This window comes from Silurus meridionalis, chromosome 25 (genome assembly GCF_014805685.1).
Source record: "Silurus meridionalis isolate SWU-2019-XX chromosome 25, ASM1480568v1, whole genome shotgun sequence".
NCBI classification, from domain to species: domain Eukaryota; kingdom Metazoa; phylum Chordata; class Actinopteri; order Siluriformes; family Siluridae; genus Silurus; species Silurus meridionalis.
The window spans coordinates 7,828,805-7,846,816 of NC_060908.1; the positions used below are offsets into that span (position 1 = coordinate 7,828,805).

General features: G+C 37.5%; 1 protein-coding gene across 1 annotated transcript; it reads right to left on the minus strand.

The window, feature by feature from the left end:
• Nucleotides 1–1,701: 1,701 nt before the first annotated feature.
• LOC124379105 (ruvB-like 2) lies at nt 1,702–17,341 on the minus strand. The gene is made up of 14 exons (XM_046839210.1): nt 17,267–17,341; nt 16,655–16,710; nt 15,857–15,998; nt 11,135–11,264; nt 10,978–11,044; nt 8,906–9,012; nt 8,514–8,607; nt 7,021–7,144; nt 6,501–6,595; nt 5,839–5,957; nt 5,637–5,756; nt 3,270–3,399; nt 2,979–3,093; nt 1,702–2,428 (listed from the first exon to the last, which is right to left on the minus strand). The coding sequence occupies exons 3-14, from the start codon at nt 15,984–15,986 to the stop codon at nt 2,403–2,405; spliced, it is 1,257 nt and encodes a 418-aa protein (XP_046695166.1). The 5' UTR covers nt 15,987–15,998; nt 16,655–16,710; nt 17,267–17,341; the 3' UTR covers nt 1,702–2,402.
• Nucleotides 17,342–18,012: the final 671 nt, after the last annotated feature.

Sequence of the window (18,012 nt, forward strand, 5' to 3'; positions counted from 1 at the left end):
AACAAATTTATATATTTGATTTAATGATAGCTTACGCTTTATCCATGTAATACAAATAAAGTTTTCAATATCAACAAAACTAAACATGAATTCAACATGATTAACTTATTGATTCTCACTGTTATCATCTCCTTATTTTTGCTTGATGTGTGAATTCTATGTTTATCAACAAATTTAATAGAATGCCAAGGAAAGAAAGGATCAAAAGAAAAAAACACAAGGAACTCTCTGATGCAGCTAAAGGTAGCAGCCCTCTCACAAGTTGGCTGAGGAGAGAGAATCAAATCGAATTAAATCAAATTTTATTTGTCACATACACATACATACAGGGTACGACATGCAGTGAAATGCTTTTTACGACTGTCCAGCGTTGAGGGTATAAAATGGGGTGAAAAAAATAAAACAAAGAAAAAGAAGGCAGATAAATATAGTATAAAAACTATATAAAATTAAGAATATATAAAAGATATATATATATATATATATATATATATATATATATATATATATATATATATATATATATATATATATATATATACATATATACACACACACACACACACACACACACACAAAAATGCTTATGGCAGTGAGCAGTTAAACAGTCAACAATTTAAACCTGGTTTTTGATTGTCCATAAAGTGTCCGTGTGCGGTATGGAAAGGTGTAAAGCGTGGAATGGTGTGGTATAAAAATGTAAAAAGTAAAGTGCATTGTGCTGTGCGAGTCCAGTGTCTAAAGTGACGTAGATGAAAAGTGAGATGTGCAGGGGAAAAAAGCTCTGATGATGCAGAGAGTGGGCCAGTTTTTTTAGATCCTGGGTGTTTCCTGGTTTAAACTCCGAATGGCCTGCAGGAAGAAGCTCCTCCTCATTCTCTCTGTGTTCGCTTTCAGGGAGCGGAAGCGTTTCCCTGAACGCAACAAAGAAAAGAGTACATTGTTGGGATGGCTGAGGTCCTTCACAATCTTCCTAGCTCTGGTCCGGCACCGCGTGCTGTAGATGTTCTGCAGGTTAGGGAGCTCGGTGTGGAGGGTACGTTCAGCTGAACGCACCACCCTCTGGAGGGCTCGTCTGTCCTGCATGGTGCTGTTCCAAAACCAGGAAGTGATGCTACCCGTCAGGACACTCTCAATGGTGCAGGTGTAGAAAGTCTTTAGCACCTGAGATGGTAGTTTAAAGTCCCTTAAGCGTGTCAGATGGTACAGACGCTGCCGGGCCTTCTTCACCAGGGTGTTGGTATGACAGGACCAAGACAGGTCCTGTGTGATGTGAACACCTAGGTACCGGAAACTGTCCACTCTCTCCACTGGAGTCCCGTTGATGTTTAGCGGTTGGTATGACCACTCTTGCTTCGTACTAAAGTCCACAATCATCTCCTTAGTCTTGCTGACGTTCAGGAGAAGGTTGTTCTCCTGGCACCATCTCTCCAGGTTTTTAAACTCCTGTGGGTAGGCCACTTCGGCGTTGTTGGAGATCAGGCCCACCACAACGGTGTCACCAGCAAACTTGATGATGGTGGTGGAGTTGGAAGTGGCCACACAGTCATACGTGTACAGTGAGTACAGCAGGGGGCTCAGAACACAACCCTCGGGAGCTCCAGTGCTGAGGGTGGATGAAGTGTGTTTTCCCACCCATACGGCTTGTGGTCTGTCTGTCAGGAAGTTAGAGATCCATTGGCACAAGAGATCCCAGGACCTCCAACTTAGAGGTGAGTGTGGAGGGAATTATGGTGTTGAATGCTGAACTGTAGTCCACAAACAGCATCTTTGTATAATTCCCATTTCAGTTGAGGCTGCTGGAATTGAGTTTCTTGACAAAATACCTGGTGAGTCAAGACCGGAAAAAACCTGCAAGGTATAAGCACAGTTCCAAGTCTACAGGAGAAGACCATCACCCTGAGAATTTGGAGGAGTTCTACCGAACAAGGGTGTACTACACCGTTTTGGATACCATTACTCAAGAGATGCTCAGACGATTCAAAGGAAAGGATAATAGTTCAACTGGCATTATCCTCAAATGCTTACACAGTCTGACAGTAGCATCCAAATGGTCAAAAGGAGTAGAACCTGCTACTGCTAGCGAACATTTTCTACGTTAAAACTTGTGAAATCCAGTCTTCGAAGTCTGTTTAATGAAGAGGCTTTCTGACCTACTGCTGCTCTCCATTAAACGATACATTCCAATTAATCGTGATGTCATTCAAATATTTAAAAAAGAGCAGCAGATAGACGAATACTGATTTAAATACTGGTAATTTCATAAAAAGTTAAAATCTGTACCAAAATAAATTTTGTTATGTTTATTGAAGTAATATTTTTGTATTTTTTTTTGTCCCCTTTTTGGTCCTTTCGCCCCTGCCCCACTGCAGGTCTGTGCACGCCACTGCTCTCAGCCTTCCTTAAGACGTTTTCATTTGACTTGATTCTGAAATAAAGTAAAACAGACATGATTTTATATTTTTAGATAAATACAATCTTTATAAAAATGTATTTATTATATAAATACATTTTATATAGATTCACAGCACGAGAAAATGCGTCCCTGCTCAACTTAAGGCATTAATATGACAGACCTTGGCCTTCACAGGGTTGGGAGTTGTGATGTTTCACATTATTAACAGTTTTACAGTTTATGAGAAATCATTTATATATGTGATGCATTCTTTTCCCAGTTCACACCTACTACAAACCTCACCTAATCTCATGTGGCTGGCAGGAAATTAAGATGTTAATCGTCATTGATAAATGTATTGTTTAGCTGAAATATGGCTTGAAAATGCAACTTAAAAACATTCCCTCTAGAGAAGAAACGGAAGTCTCATTTTCCCTGATACTCAGACTGCCACAATCCACAATCCTACTACAAAGAGGCTTTTAAAACCCTGCTTTTCCTGCTATTCAACCAGCATCCAGACAAAATTCAATCGTATTTATTTAAAAAAAATTATAATAAAAAAAATTCAAGAAGGACTCACGGGTTTCATTAAACATGAAGGCGTCCTGGTACTCCTTCAAGTACTGTGAGGAGCGTGCCCCATCCAAGAAGAGCGAGTAGACATATTTAATGTCCTCCACTTGGACCTCAGTACCCTGAAGAGGACATAAGTGAATTTACTTTTGCACAATGTTAACATGGCATTACATGTTTTCATGGCAGTAATATTGGGGTGTAGATTCTGTTGGAATTTGCTACACGAACAATCACAAAGATTTGCAGAAATATTGAAGGTTTAGGAATAGTGTATATTATTGTGCATGTCTGTTACCTTGCGTTTGCGGCACACCAGGCCTGCGGTGCTGATGAGCTGAATGGCGTAACGGAGCGATGTCTCTTGCCCGATACGAGTCAACACCGTATGAGCTTCCTCACTCAACTCCACATCCTCTTCCTCACACCTGATTTGGGAATCAAGCAAAAAAAAAAGTATGATTTCACATTGCTTTATCTGCCACTTTGCACTACTTTAGGTTTGAAACAGTGCAGTGTGGATCTGGGTCTTTAATGTCAGCATTGTTTTACTTGAGCAAGTGTGATAAAGGTGCAGAAAACAAATTTGAAATGTATGCTCTTAATAAAAACTCTCGTCGACCATAGTTTAATTAAAAGCACCAGTCTTTGTTCCTGATTAAATGTGTTAATTAAATGCACACTAACATGTTGATACTGTAATTGTGACTTGTTAAAAAAACATTGTTCTGTTTGTTAATAACGTTGCAGACTATAGATTTTACCCCATCAAAATTATATGAGGTTAAGTCAAATAAAAAACAGAGATCTTAATTTGTTTGTGTAGCACAAATCTACACAACCTTTATTTCGCTCAATGTATGTGTCCCAGTGCTTAACAACTGCACAGATTCCTCTAGAAAAGAATTTGGCTGCTAAATTGTTACATTTCTTTAAGGTTTTTATTTGACACAGCTTTGAATAATGCTCAATATATATGAATTAGATTGAATATCATTTATATAGGCATTTCGACAATGTTACAAAGCAATATCTGAATTCAGAAAATAATTGTAACGATTTGCTAAAGGGCCCAGCACGGCAGCTTGGTAGTGCGAGGATATAAACTCACGTCCTTCAATACAGAATTCCAACCTCTTCGCCACTTAGCTACCACTGGATCTGGATATTTTAAATGTAATCCTAATAAGCAAGGTGATGGAGGGAAGAAAAAACTTCCTGAGTGCAAGCTTTGATTAGGAACTAGGGCTGAAACGATTCCTCGAGTATCTTTAGTAATTCGAATACAAAAATCAAGGCAAAAAATGTTGTTTAATCAATTTGAGTACACAGAGCACTGAGTTTTACGACAGACCGTTATTACTGACGCTCCAGCCACTAAACTCTGGACCGCTACAAGTTAAAGCAATAAAGGATGGAGATGGAAATGAGTTGACTAGTGAGAAGTGTGTGTTAAGAAGATGGAGGGAGTATCTGGACGTCTCATTTATAACGTGCCTTACGCACAAAAGAGGGCTGGACTTTGTGTTGCCAATTCCCCTACGCGCCGTCGGCATTTCCATGTTGTCCAGCGTTTACTTACAGCAATGCATTTTCTCCCGTACATTTTTTTTTTTTTTTTTTATCACAACCTTTGCGTGGAAAGTGGTGAATTGCACGTGTTCAGCCTTGGACACAGCACGTGCACAAGCCTGTGCGTACGCCACGTTTATAAATGTTATAAATAAATGTATATGTAATTTTTGTGTTTTAGATTACATAGATCATCAGGATACCAATTGGAACTTTTGCTATGTTTCTACACGGACGGTTTTAATTGCCGGATGTGAGAATTTTTTATATCAGAGTAAAGAAAGGAAGTCATGAATAAACGTGTTGCGTTTTTTTTTTATATAGAAAAAAATGTTCAAACAGAAATCCATGCTGCATTAATCGTGCGTTAATAAAATTTGTGCAGTTAAAAAAAATTTCCGTTAACGCATTAATTTTGACAACCTTAATTATATTATATATTATATATATATATATATATATATATATATATATATATATATATATATATATATATATATATATATATATATATATATGCTAATCAGCTATATGCTAAATGCTATATGCTTTACTAAGAAGTTTTGAGCAACTTGTGTATGTGTGAAGTCATTTAAATAAAACTATATAATAATATTTTAAAGTTTATTTTAATAATGTTTAATAATGGAGACTTTAGTGCTAAACTGCAAAACATTTGCAGCCTAAAGCTATCTAATAAACATCCACATTTATCATTACTGTTTTGAGAGAAATAACCCAAATAAAGCCCATTTTATTGTGTGTAAATGTTTCATGGGGTGATACTTGTGCATGGTATGAAATATAGTATTTTAAACATACAATATTTTATAATGTATAATCTCTTGCATTCAAGTTGTACCTTTATAGAAAACTACTTATAAATGTGCATGTTTAAAAATGACCTGTTTTCTATACTAATATAACAGTAAATAAAATAAAAAAACTCTAATAATCTGACATTCTGGTGTTCAGTGACTTGAATGCATGGATTTTTTTTTTCTAGGAATCACAATACTCAGTATTGGCATCAAAATCTAAATGTTTGAATAGTTCTGTCTGTGGTGTTACGCAGCTATAACCAACCCCTCACCGAATCTTGAGGATCTGCCTGGTCTCTTTCTCAGTGTAGGGAGACGTGGCGATGATTTGTAGGCGGTCCAGCAAGTCTATAGGAATGCCATGAGGACTCTGGTAGTTGGTGCCTCGGATTCTGCAGAAGAGAAGCAGAAGACATAATGAGCCCAGTAATAAACACTTGTAAAGTCTTTGTGTGCACGTTCGCATGTACACACCTGGTGATGCCTCGGTTAGTAGCCATGATGAGGACGGGGGAAAAATCGCTCTCTAAGGCTCGGTTTAGGAAGGAGAAACACTCAATGTCCAACATGTGGACTTCATCTATAAAGAGGACCTGAAAGGTTGAAGAAGAAGAAAATTAAACAATTAAAACTAAAAGCCATGTGACAGATTTGTTACATCCAAGGCTGTGGGAACGGCAAAACCATAACCTACACTGACAATGATTTTGGCCACTTAGATCATCATTAATTCCCGTTGCGTTTACATCAATCTAACTTGAAAATGTATCATTAATAGAGGATAACAGTGGAGGATTTGGCTGTCTATATAGTGAAGTAGCAGACCTGAAAAATCTGAAGCAAAGTTTCTGTACATGCAAAATGAGGCACACTGAGCAACAGCTCAAGTGTTTGAAAAGAAGTAAAAACACCAGGGACACACCAAAGATGATGTGGCAGAATAAAGTGCTTATAAATATAGTGGTTCATTTTAGAAGCATTATCATTCAGTATCTGTTCATAGTGTGAATAGCTTATAAAAAAAAAAACAAAAAAAAAAAACATGGATTGGATTTGGGTCACTTTTGCCTGCTATGCAAAAGTCAAGTGCAGCATCTGAGGTTGAAAGTAGAGTGTATCAAAGAAGCCAAACTTACCCCAGGTATGATCTCTGCCTTCCCCTCCTCTCTCCACTCAAATACTTTGGCATTGATCTGCTCGCGCACCTCTGATTTAATCTCTCCTGTGTCTCCTGCAGAGCAGATAAGCTAGATCAGACCGAATTCAGCAGTAAATTCACAGTAGGAAAACAATTCCCATAAATGCCTTTTTTTTCAACGAGAAATAAAAATGTAGATGCATTTATAGTGGTGCCCAAAGCTTGCTTAGGGGTTTCAATTAAAAAATCCATTATACTTAATTCCAAATGCATTTTTCTTCTTCCAAAACCAAACAAAGTTGTTCATCTTTGCATCAGTGTCTTTTAAATAATTCTAAACCTATTCTCTATTGATAGAATCACACTTTTAAATCTCAAACAAAACACAACACATATTACTAGGTCCAAACAATTCTTATGACTGACATCCAGCACACAGGCAAACGTGCAGTTGGACAATGTGGTGGGAATGCCTGTAGTTCAGAATGCCTTTTCAGCAGGTATAGATGGAGACAGACCTGAGAACAGGGCCAGGAATCCCTGAGTGCGGCTGTTAATCACATCGATCTTATGCAGCGAGACTGTATGAACCACCTCTTTGCGCTTCTGGAGCGCCCCCTCTGGACACTGCACAAACTGCATCTGAAATTCAAAAAGATAAAACAAACTTTGCCTCATTCCGTGTCAAAGACATAAACGCATTATGTGGACAAAACACCTGGCATTTCCAGGCATATGTGCTTCTTCCACAAACCACAACATTGTATAGGATGAGTCCAAACCTGTTCCACCTGTGTGTAAAGATAGCTCCACGAAATTATGGTTTACATCGATTGGTGTGAAGGATCTTAAATAGACTGCTATAGAGCTCTGGCCTCAACCTTATTGAAGACCTTTGGGATAAACTGAGAACGAAGGCCTCCTCATCCTATATGACTTTACTAAGGCCCTTTTGGCTGAATGAGAACAAATCTCCATAAACATTCTCCAAAATCTAATGTAACATCTCCTCAGAAGAGTGGGGCATATTAGAACAGCAAATAGGACTAAATGTAAAATTAAATATATGGACAGACAACCACAAGCACTGTCTATATAGTGTATCTTAAATGTGTTTAGAAAAAGTGAGCGGTGTCATTTTCCATGCCCAAGCCATTTTTAAAGAATTTAATATTACTCTATTTTTTAGCAGATTTATTACCGTGTGTAAATTTAATTAAAGGAAATGAATTTCTGCACTGTAAAAGGCATACTAGCTCTATTATGGAAACATCAAATGCCACTGGGATGAAGGAGGTCATTAAATGTATATCACTGAGGGGGGTGGTGGGGTGTTGGTGGTGAAGGTTGATAAAGCTACCAAACCCATTGTGCAGAAAAGTGTGTTTACATGTACATTTTAAATGGCTAGCTTTCTTTTTTAACAAATCAATCTTTTTAGAAATTCTTTTGACATTTTTAAGGGAACATGACACTGCATTTCATAGATTTTACTAACAAGAGGTAATTTATATAGTCATTATTTAGTCTTGGAAAAAAAAATGTTTTGAATGGCATGAACACAATCAATCACTGAACCTGGGGCATATTAATTTACCAATAATTAACATTAATGTTGGGAGAGTAAGTGGCATGGGGTTTTTTTTGCGTTCTTTGTCTAAATGATGCTTAATCATGAAAACCATAATCATTTACATTCTTCTGTTTTTACTGAGGTGCCTTACAAGTTATATGAAGGCTTATACTTCTTTATCCTTTAATTCATAGCATAATTTCCCCTGTAGCAGCTATGATTATCATTTCGAAAATGGTGCAATGTGAGTTTTGTTTATGTAGAAACATCCAGCATTGGTCTGTAATAAGTGGGGAACTGAGAGAGCAATTTGGCTGCTTCTTTTTGCCACTGAAACCAAAACACATAACTAAAAACTGAAGCTGGTTGGATACCTTAGACTAGCGGTTTTTGAGAAATGCAGAACACAGCACACATCTGTGTGATTTAAGGGTTTACCTGCGCTCCCATTGCATCGTAATCTCGAGCTCTGGTGAAAGACCTTCCCAGTTTACAGATTTTTCCTGTGGCTTTATCGATAGTGATCACATCCCTACAGAAAAACAGAAAGCTCAGTTATATTTCGAATAATTATTAGATTAGATTCAACTTTGTCATTGTGCAATGTACATGTACAGAGCCAATTAAATGCAGTTAGCATCTAACCAGCAGTACAGGCCTATTTACATCAAATAGCAGTGTGATAAATAAGGGTATGAGGTCCATATGTAAAGGGGTGAGGGTGAATAATGTACAGAAGGTAATAATATATGTATATATAGTAATATACAACCGACAAGGTGACTTTTACAATTAACTACACAACAAGAATTATTTCCATCATCACCCACCCAGCCTGGACTTTCTCCTTAGTGAGGCTTTCAATCATTTTATTTCCCAGGTCATAGATGGTCTCCATCTCTGTAGTTTTCAGAGTCAGCTTGCCCACCTTTGCACCCTGAATCCAGACATGAAGAAAGGAAAGCGCACACACACACACACACACACACACACACACACACACACACACACACACATCAATAACAAAACTCAAAGAAATCTACATATTTGCTTAAACACCATCACACATTGCTCTGTTCTGATTACCGTATTTTTCGGACTATAAGCCGCTACATTTTTCCCACGTTTTGAACCCCGCGGCTTAAACAACAAAGCGGCTAATTTATGGATTTTTCAGGTTTCACAAACTTCAAGCCAAAAAACTGAGCGACATAACATTAGACTAATGAAATTTCCAAATGCACGACGATGACAAAAGATAAACTCCTCAGAGAAACACAGTGGTACCTTGACCTACAAGTTTAATTTGTTCCGTGGACTAGCTCTTATCTCAATTTGCTTGCACATCAAATCAGTTTTCCATATTAAAAATACTTAAAATGGCATTAATCCGTTCCAACCCTCAAAATGACACCCCATTTTTGTTTCATGGTATTAAATTGGAAAATACATTTCTAAATAACAAATCTTGTATAAAAACAAAATAGAAAGAGTATGTAAAGATATAATAAGGTTTTATTCAGTGTATTTTCCTTGGAGATGAGACGACTTGAGCTAACGAAAACACTGGTGGGTGTGTGTGTGTGTGTGTGTGTGTGTGTGTGTGTGTGTGTGTGTGTGTGTGGAGGGGGTAGAGGCAATAAGAGGAGGCGGAGGGAAAACTCGTTTTTTACTATCACTCCTGTACACTATGTATCCCTAAACTTTAAAATGTTTACTTTTTCTTCTTTGCTTATCTTAATTGTTGTCACAATCTTCGCTTTCTGGCTTCGCTTTGCCATCTAGCAGCGGCGTCTCAAGCTCGTACCTCAATTTTTTGCTCACGTAACATAGCAAAAAAAATCGACCGCGTGACCGCTGGTACCTCTGAAAACTCGTACATTAATGCACTCATAGGTCAAGTTACCACTGTAGTTGTGAAAGGAAGGAGGAAGACAGTGAACAATGACTTACTTGGTAGGCTACTGTTTAGATACAAGCGTTGTAACGCGTTGAGTCTGGGTTAAGGGAGAGCTGCTAACTCCAGTTGCAACAGAAATCATATAAGCACAGACAGGTTTCCAAAACTCATAATGCAAGTCAAAGAAACTTAGAAATGAGCATCAGAAAATAAAAGGTACATATTCCTCGGTCTCCACACACGCAGTAATACCGAAAGAATGCAGTGGCATGCTATTCCCAAAATACCGCTATGCTCCTAATAGAAGCGCAACATATTGCATTTGGTGTCTTTCATTAAAGCCTGTGTAAAGTTCATTAGTTTTAGTGTAGAAACTAATGAACTTGTGGCCTTTAGACAGGTGTGGCTTATTTATGTTAAAAATAAAAATCTTTGTCAAATTCAGTGGATGCGGCTTATATATGTGCACTATATAGTCCGGAAATTACGGTAATCACTTTACGTCAATAATGCTGCTGTGTTCCACTCTATAGTTGATTATTTAACTTATTATAATTATTTTAATTCTTTTTTTTTTTTTTTTTTTTTTATTCAGGTACGTATGTGCAAGTTCTCAAATCATGACCTCCTTAGTTTCCCAGAAATAACATGATTTGCAATGAAAAAAATAATAGAAAACCTGCTCAGTCCAAACACACAACCCTTACAAAGGGCTTGAGAATATTTTTGATGAAAGTATTCAGTAAGGTACAGTAAGCCCTCTGGTATATGCATTGTTGTTAGTATGTACGGAGTAAGTCTGAAGATTCTATAATGAAATTAGTCAGGGTTTATAGTCATTGCTGGAATTTACCACCAGTATCAGAGCCACTGTAAGTGTTCAGAGTGTTTTGTTCATTGTCAATTTCACATAACGGTGAAAAAGGGTAAATCTTTGCTTTTTAAAGCTAATGTTATATTTTAATGTAGTTCAGATAAAGTTGAGGAGATGAACAGACATACCGTTCCCGTTGCAGGCCTGTCGATCTGAATCTCCACCACTTCTCCCTCAATAATCTCAGTCTCCTCTCTATACAACACACACACACAAACAAACTCTGACCATGTCTTCTTAATCATGTTTCAAAAGCAAAACCAGAATCATGGTAGGCCCGCTCACTTTATTCGGACACCGATGGCTTTGCGGAAGGCCTGGCTCAAGGCCTCTGTCTTGCTCATCTCGAAAGAGAAGATCTCACTTCCTGACATAGCAGAAAACGGTGTGTACGGACCAAGTGCCTGAGCAATACCTGGACAAACACAACAGAACACTCTTACTGATGGGACCACTGCAGACATACGCTAACATGTTATACACTGTCAAGAGCACCTGCATGTACATACAAAAACTGATATTGATCATAGTAAGGAAAGTTATAATAAATAATAAATAATAAAAAAAAAACATACATACTTACACACACACAACAAGGTATCTCACAAAAGTGAGTACACTCCTCACATTTCAGCAACCTTTTTTTTTTTATATTATATGGTCTCAAGAGACGATACTAAAGAGAAAAAAAATGTATATATTTTAGAGTAGTCAATGTGCAGCTTGTATAGCTGTATAGATTTACTGTCGTCTGAAAATAACTCAACATACAGCCATTATTGTCAAAATAGATGTAAGTAAGTACACCCTCTCCACAAAGATGGCCTAGGCCAGGGGTCGGCAACCTTAAACACCCAAAGAGCCATTCAGACCAGATTACCACAGAAAAGGAAACACTGGGAGCCACAAAAACAATTTTGACATCTAAAATAAAGATAAACCTGAATATATTGGGTTTTTTTTTCTTTTCTTTCAGAAATGTATAAAAAAATAACTATAGTGTGTTGCAATTATGAAAACAATTAACTGGTACAGAGAAAAGAAAATTTTATTTCTGTATGCAACAAAAACATTTTAAACGAAAAAAAGTCGCTTGGTTGAAGGATACTTTCAAATAAAATACTCAATGTCTATTTGAGTCCTCCTCATATTTATGAAATAAAAAGCCAAATCTTAAATTATCCACCTGCAGCAAACCAAAAATGCTTTCTGCTACTGTGTGCTGTTATCCTTTTATTGTGTGTACTGAAGAGTGCAGTCAATCGCGTATTGGCGGGTGTGGCGCTTATTTGAAGCGACAAAAAATTAAACGTTTTATTTTAAAGTTACAATTTCAAATTTTTTTAATTTAGAACTACAGTGGAACCCGGTTATGTCGCCGGCCTAGGGGCGTCAAAAAGCGTCGAGATAACCATGATCGAGACAAACGAAAACCAATATGGCAGCAATATATTGAAATGTCTTTATATTGAAATGTACATGATGTGCGTTATTAAATAAGAATGTGCATGCACGTGTTTTTGGAGGTTTTTTTACACAACAGCGTTGCCGCGATTTGTTTGATTGGTCATGCGGATCGAGATAACCTGTAATGCGGATAAAGAGGCGGAAGCCGAAGTAAAAGCAAACAAAGTTTATTGAGAATACTCAGGAGATAATCCACCAATACTTGTAGCGAAGCAGTAATATCCAGTGGTGCGCTCCGGGAGCGCGGTCCACGAAGTTCTGTGAAAGCAGAGACAGTTCGTGTAGAGAATCCACAGATCCGCGCTATGGAAAGCGCAGCGCGGGGCAGCAACGGATAAACGTGGTGCAGACAGCGTGAACATGGAAAACAGCAGGATCAAGGTAATCCGGGGTGCCGTTGAGAAAATGCGGAGTCCGAGAAGAAGGTTACGTAGTGGGATACGTATACGCGATTACACAGACCGCCATAACCCAACACATACGTTCATGCACAAACAATAATTGACCGTGAGTGTAAGGAGGTGAGGGGCTTAAATAGGAGATGGGATGAGTGAGTGAATGAGAGTCAGGTGTGTGTGATCAGCATGACTGCGGGGCACGCAATTGAGAAAAAGCAGGGTGCTTCGGGGAATGCCCGAAAGGGGGCGTGGCAAGAGGATTCCTGACATAACCATCGTTAAGTGGCAAATTTGCCCCCCTTGTGCTTGAGATAAATCGAAATCGACATAACCGATTAAAAAAATGCTAAGACAAAGCGAGAATTTGGCAGTTCCACTTCAAAAACGCAGACTTAACAGGGTTGGCGAGTTAACCGAGGTCGAGATAAGTGGGTTTGACTGTACATGTAAAAAACTAACGGACTAAAAAAAAATAAAAATTATATCAAACTGATTTTGAAACTGAGTTACAGTACAGGGGCCAGGATCATAGAGGTTTTCCAAAACGGTTTCCACTTGGAAGGTCAATCATAGAAGTAGAGTCCTTGTGCTGTGCTCACACAAAATATTGACACTTTGGAGTGTTGACGTGCTCACTTAGGGTGTACTCACTTTTGTTGCCATCTATTTTGACAATTACTATTTTCAAAGGACAGTTAAGCTGTATGTATAAGTTCAATTTCTATTGTATTGTCCCTACTATTCTAGTTGTAGGGTTCTACTCTATTTTTTATTCTATTGTATCTACTAAAATGGTTAATACTAAAATGTGAGGGGTATACACACATACACATACATAAAACACACATACACAACATGATTCGCATTCTATACACAAAATGCATAAAAAGACTTGTAACATACATTTTTTTGTAAAAAAAAAAAAGAAATAAAATAAAATAATTGTTTTTTAGATTATATTTTACATAAAAAAACTGACACTTATAAATACACTGAAAGTAAAAAGAGATACACATAAAATAAATTCTACAATTAAAAAAATATGTATAAAATGTTACATGTCAATTACAGTTTCAAATTGTTTACAAAAAACTTCATATTGCAAAATATATAAAAGCATACTGTACTAAATGCTCCCATTACATTGTTACGACTAGAACATTCACAGATGATTAAAAGATAACAGTAGAATTTCCGATTATTCCAATGTACAAACCCGATTCCAAAAAATTTTGACACTGTACAAAGTGTGAATAAAAAAAGGAGTGCAATAATTTACAAATTACATAAACTTATATTTTATTTAAAATAGAATATAGATAACATATCTGTGAGTGCAACAAGCTGACTCACTAACTTAGGACTCCAAAGTTTTGTACTCAACGCACTTTTGTACTCACCGCAAAACGCCAGTGAATAAAAGTCTTGAATCCAAAGCTCTTCATTTTGCTTGTTTAATCATGACTCTCAAAACATAAAAGAATAAAAACCTAAGATCTTTTCTTACAAATTAACTATGCAGTTCCATGTAGGTCAAAAGACTGTGTTGCTCCAAAGTCCAGTGGCTTCTGACTGTTTTGCAGAGTTCCATTTCTTTCATACTAAATCTAACAGCCAATCGAATTACGTTATACTAGATCACTGGCTAACTGTTCACATTCCATAGAAATGGCTTCAACAATATCAAATGGTGAAAGTGAGACATTTTGAAATGTCCTGCCAAATATTGGCTCATTTTGGATTTTATGAGAGCTACACATTCCAAAAAAGTTGGGACAGGTAGCAATAAGAGGCCGGAAAAGTACAAGGAACAGCTGAAGGACCAATTTGCAACTTATTGGGTCAACTGGCAACATAATTGGGTATAAAAAGAGCCTCTCAGAGTGGCAGTGTGTCAAAAGTCAAGATAGGCAGAGGATCACCAATTCCCCCAATGCTGCGGCGAAAAATAGTGGAGCAATATCAGAAAGGGGTTTCTCAGAGAAAAATTGCAAAGAGATGGAAGTTATCATCATCATCTACAGTGCATAATATCATTCAAAGATTCAGAGAATCTGGAACAATCTCTGTGCGTAAGGGTCAAGGCCGGAAAACCATACTGGATGCCAGTGATCTTCGGGCCCTTGGACGGCACTGCATCACATACAGGAATGCTACTGTAATAAAAATCACAACATGGGCTCAGGAATACTTCCAGAAAACATTGTTGGTGAACACAATCCACCGTGCCATTAGCCGTTGCCAGCTAAAACTCTATAGGTCAGAAAAGAAGCCATATCTAAACATGATCCAGAAGCGCAGGTGTTTTCTCTGGGCCATGTCTCTTTTAAAATGGACTGTGGCAAAGTGGAAAACTGTTCTGTGGTCAGACGAATCAAAATTTGAAGTTCTTTTTGGAAAATTGGGACGCCATGTCATCCGCAGTAAAGAGGATAAGGACTACCCAAGTTGTTATCAGTGCTCACTTCAGAAGCCTGCATCTCTGATTGTATGGGGTTGCATGAGTGCGTGTGGCATGGGCAGCTTACAGATCTGGAAATGCACCATCAATGCTGAAAGGTATATCCAAGTTCTAGAACAACATATGCTCCCATCCAGACGTCGTCTCTTTCAGGGAAGACCTTGAATTTCCCAACATGACAATGCCAGACCACATACTGCATCAATTACAACATCATGGCTGCGAAGAAGGAGGATCCGGGTACTGAAATAGCCAGCCTGCAGTCCAGATCTTTCACTCATAGAAAACATTTGGAGCATCATAAAGCAACTAGAAGCCTGTATTAGACAGGAATGGGACAACATTCCTATTCCTAAACTTGAGCAACTTGTCTCCTTAGTCCCCAGACTTTTTCAGACTGTTATACAAAGAAGAGGGGATGCCACACAGTGGTTAACATGACCTTGTCCCAACTTTTTTAAGATGTGTTGATGCCATGAAATTTTAAAATCAACTTATTTTTTTTATTTTCCCTTAAAATTATAAATTGTATTAGTTCAAACAATTGATATGTCATCTATGTTGTATTCTGAATAAAATATAGAAATTTGAAACTTCCACATAATTGCATACAAACAAAAGTTGTGTCCCAACTTTTTTGGATTCGGGTTTGTAAATTCAGAATTATAGAACAATCAGTACCCATAGCGATGGCAGTTTTGCCAGTCCCAGGCTGGCCAGCGATAAGAACTGCCCGTCCAGCAATTTGCCCGTCTTTTATAATCTGCAATATCACTCCAGCTGCCCGTCGAGCTGCCAGCTGCCCCACCATGCCGTCAGACACCTAAAGCAGTTTAGAGTACAAATAAGATTACATTTACATTCCTTACAAAATTAATAAATGTTTCTAAACATATAAACCCTTTTAGACTGTTTCAGAAAGATGTTTTATTTACTCAGCTTGTTTTGCCCAGAACATAATTTTTTAGAAGCCCACCTCCTACTTTGATCAACACATTCAGTTACAAGGACAAGCATCCGAGACTAGAAATACTGTGTCCCAAATCATAATATTTTTTAAATGGATCTCCCACAGGTACTTGGACAGTTGATGATTTTCCAGCACATTTTTGAAATGTGGCTATATGAACTTTTTTTTAAGCGAATATTGCTCACATCACCTTGCCTGAAAGCTCAGGAGTTTTGTGACAGGACACATTTTCAAATTAAATATTTAAAATTCATTCAAGAAAATTCCATTGTATAAATCATAAGGTATAATGAATGAGGACAATCTGAAAGGTTGTTTGGAGTCACAGTGTGTGTAACTATGCAACTGTACCTAGAGGACTCGAAAAACATGTACGTCACAAAAAATAGCACATCATTTTGATGTATAGTGAAACTAAGCAAATTGGAACTAATACAACTCGTGTTATGATACCGATATGCTTGTCACATCCTTAAACTTTCAGCATGGTAATGTGTAAACAGTTTTACCTGCCGTGGTTCCAAAGCATCGTCCAATCCAAGGCCTCGTATATGAGAGTGTGCACCTGGACAGAAACAGAAAACCAACAGCTTTTGAGACAGAACTGAATATATGCCGGTGACAGTTACTGCAATAGCGACACAGCAAACACAACAGAAGATTCTAGCGTGGAAAACTAGCAAAGACAATTAACTCAGTAAATTAATAAACATATATATTCATGTTTTTCTCAACATAATACAAAAAAAGGGAAATCCACTCATCCCACGTGTAAATATAAGAATTATTATAAATGAACATCACAGCTTTCCAGGAACGTACTAACTAACAGGCTAACACCGCTAGTTAGAAGTATAAAATCAGTCTACATTAATGGCAGGTTTTAATAGACCTAGTTAACTTGTGCATTGCACTAATGTATTTACATTCTCTTCTATATAGGAAGGTGTAATGAACACACACTGCTCACAGGAAGGAAAAAAAAAACCTTCATCACAGGGTACAGGTTCTTTGCCTTTTTTAACCAAAACTAATTATAAAGTCTTATTTTAATATTAATAGTGTAATCTTCAAACTGCGGTCTTTCAAAATGTGATGAGAAAGCGGCATGCTTGTCTTACCTGAGCGGCCATGTTTTTCCTAGCGGTTTTACGGCGGTTGTGAGATCACAACCGATTTGTGTCCGTGCTATAAACAAACCCCCGCACATAGGTTCCTCTCAGCAGCGAATTTCAATAGTCTTACATGACGCGGCCGTTGTTTTCAGGTGTCATGTTTAAAAATAGATTAAATGTAAAGGTGCATAAGTAATCATGACAAATTACATATCATTATAAAGGTCTAAGCCTCAAGCATATATTTTATCTTTTATCTTCAGTGGAAAACTTATATGGAATGTATTTACTGAATTTGTGTAGGCAGTACACATCAACAAAAAGGCACTACACACCTGTTTGATTGTAATAACGAGCGCAGAAATAGTCTCAGATAATTGTTTGTAGGAATCTTATTTTTCATGATATCTTTATTACATTTGAAACATATACTCATGAGATGAGTGGCTTTCAACCCAGTACTTTTCAAAATTAATGTGTCATTTGCTGGTGTGATTCCGAAAAAGGGGGCTTAAACTTGCTGCCTTAAAAAATAGCAGATTATCAAGAAAACGCAAAAGTTAATAATTATAATTTGATCTGTTAAAACAAATAACTGTAATTTCAGTTGATGAGGTTGTTGTGGTGAGAGTAGTGAGCAGGTTGAGAAGAGCCTGGAGAGGTGGAGGTATGCGCTGGAGAGAAGGGGAATGAAAGTCAGTAGGAGTAAGACAGAGTACATGTGTGTGAATGAGAGGGAGGGCAGTGGAGTG

Excerpts from the sequence above, each read along its gene's own strand:
- LOC124379105 (XM_046839210.1), bottom strand. The coding sequence starts at position 15,986 with ATGGTGGGGCAGCTGGCAGCTCGACGGGCAGCTGGAGTGATATTGCAG. Across the intron at positions 11,045-11,134 it reads GCCATCGGTGTCCGAATAAA|AGAGGAGACTGAGATTATTG; the intron begins GTGAGCGGGCCT and ends TGTGTTGTATAG. Across the intron at positions 3,400-5,636 it reads AGGCAGATCCTCAAGATTCG|GTGTGAGGAAGAGGATGTGG; the intron begins GTGAGGGGTTGG and ends TTCCCAAATCAG.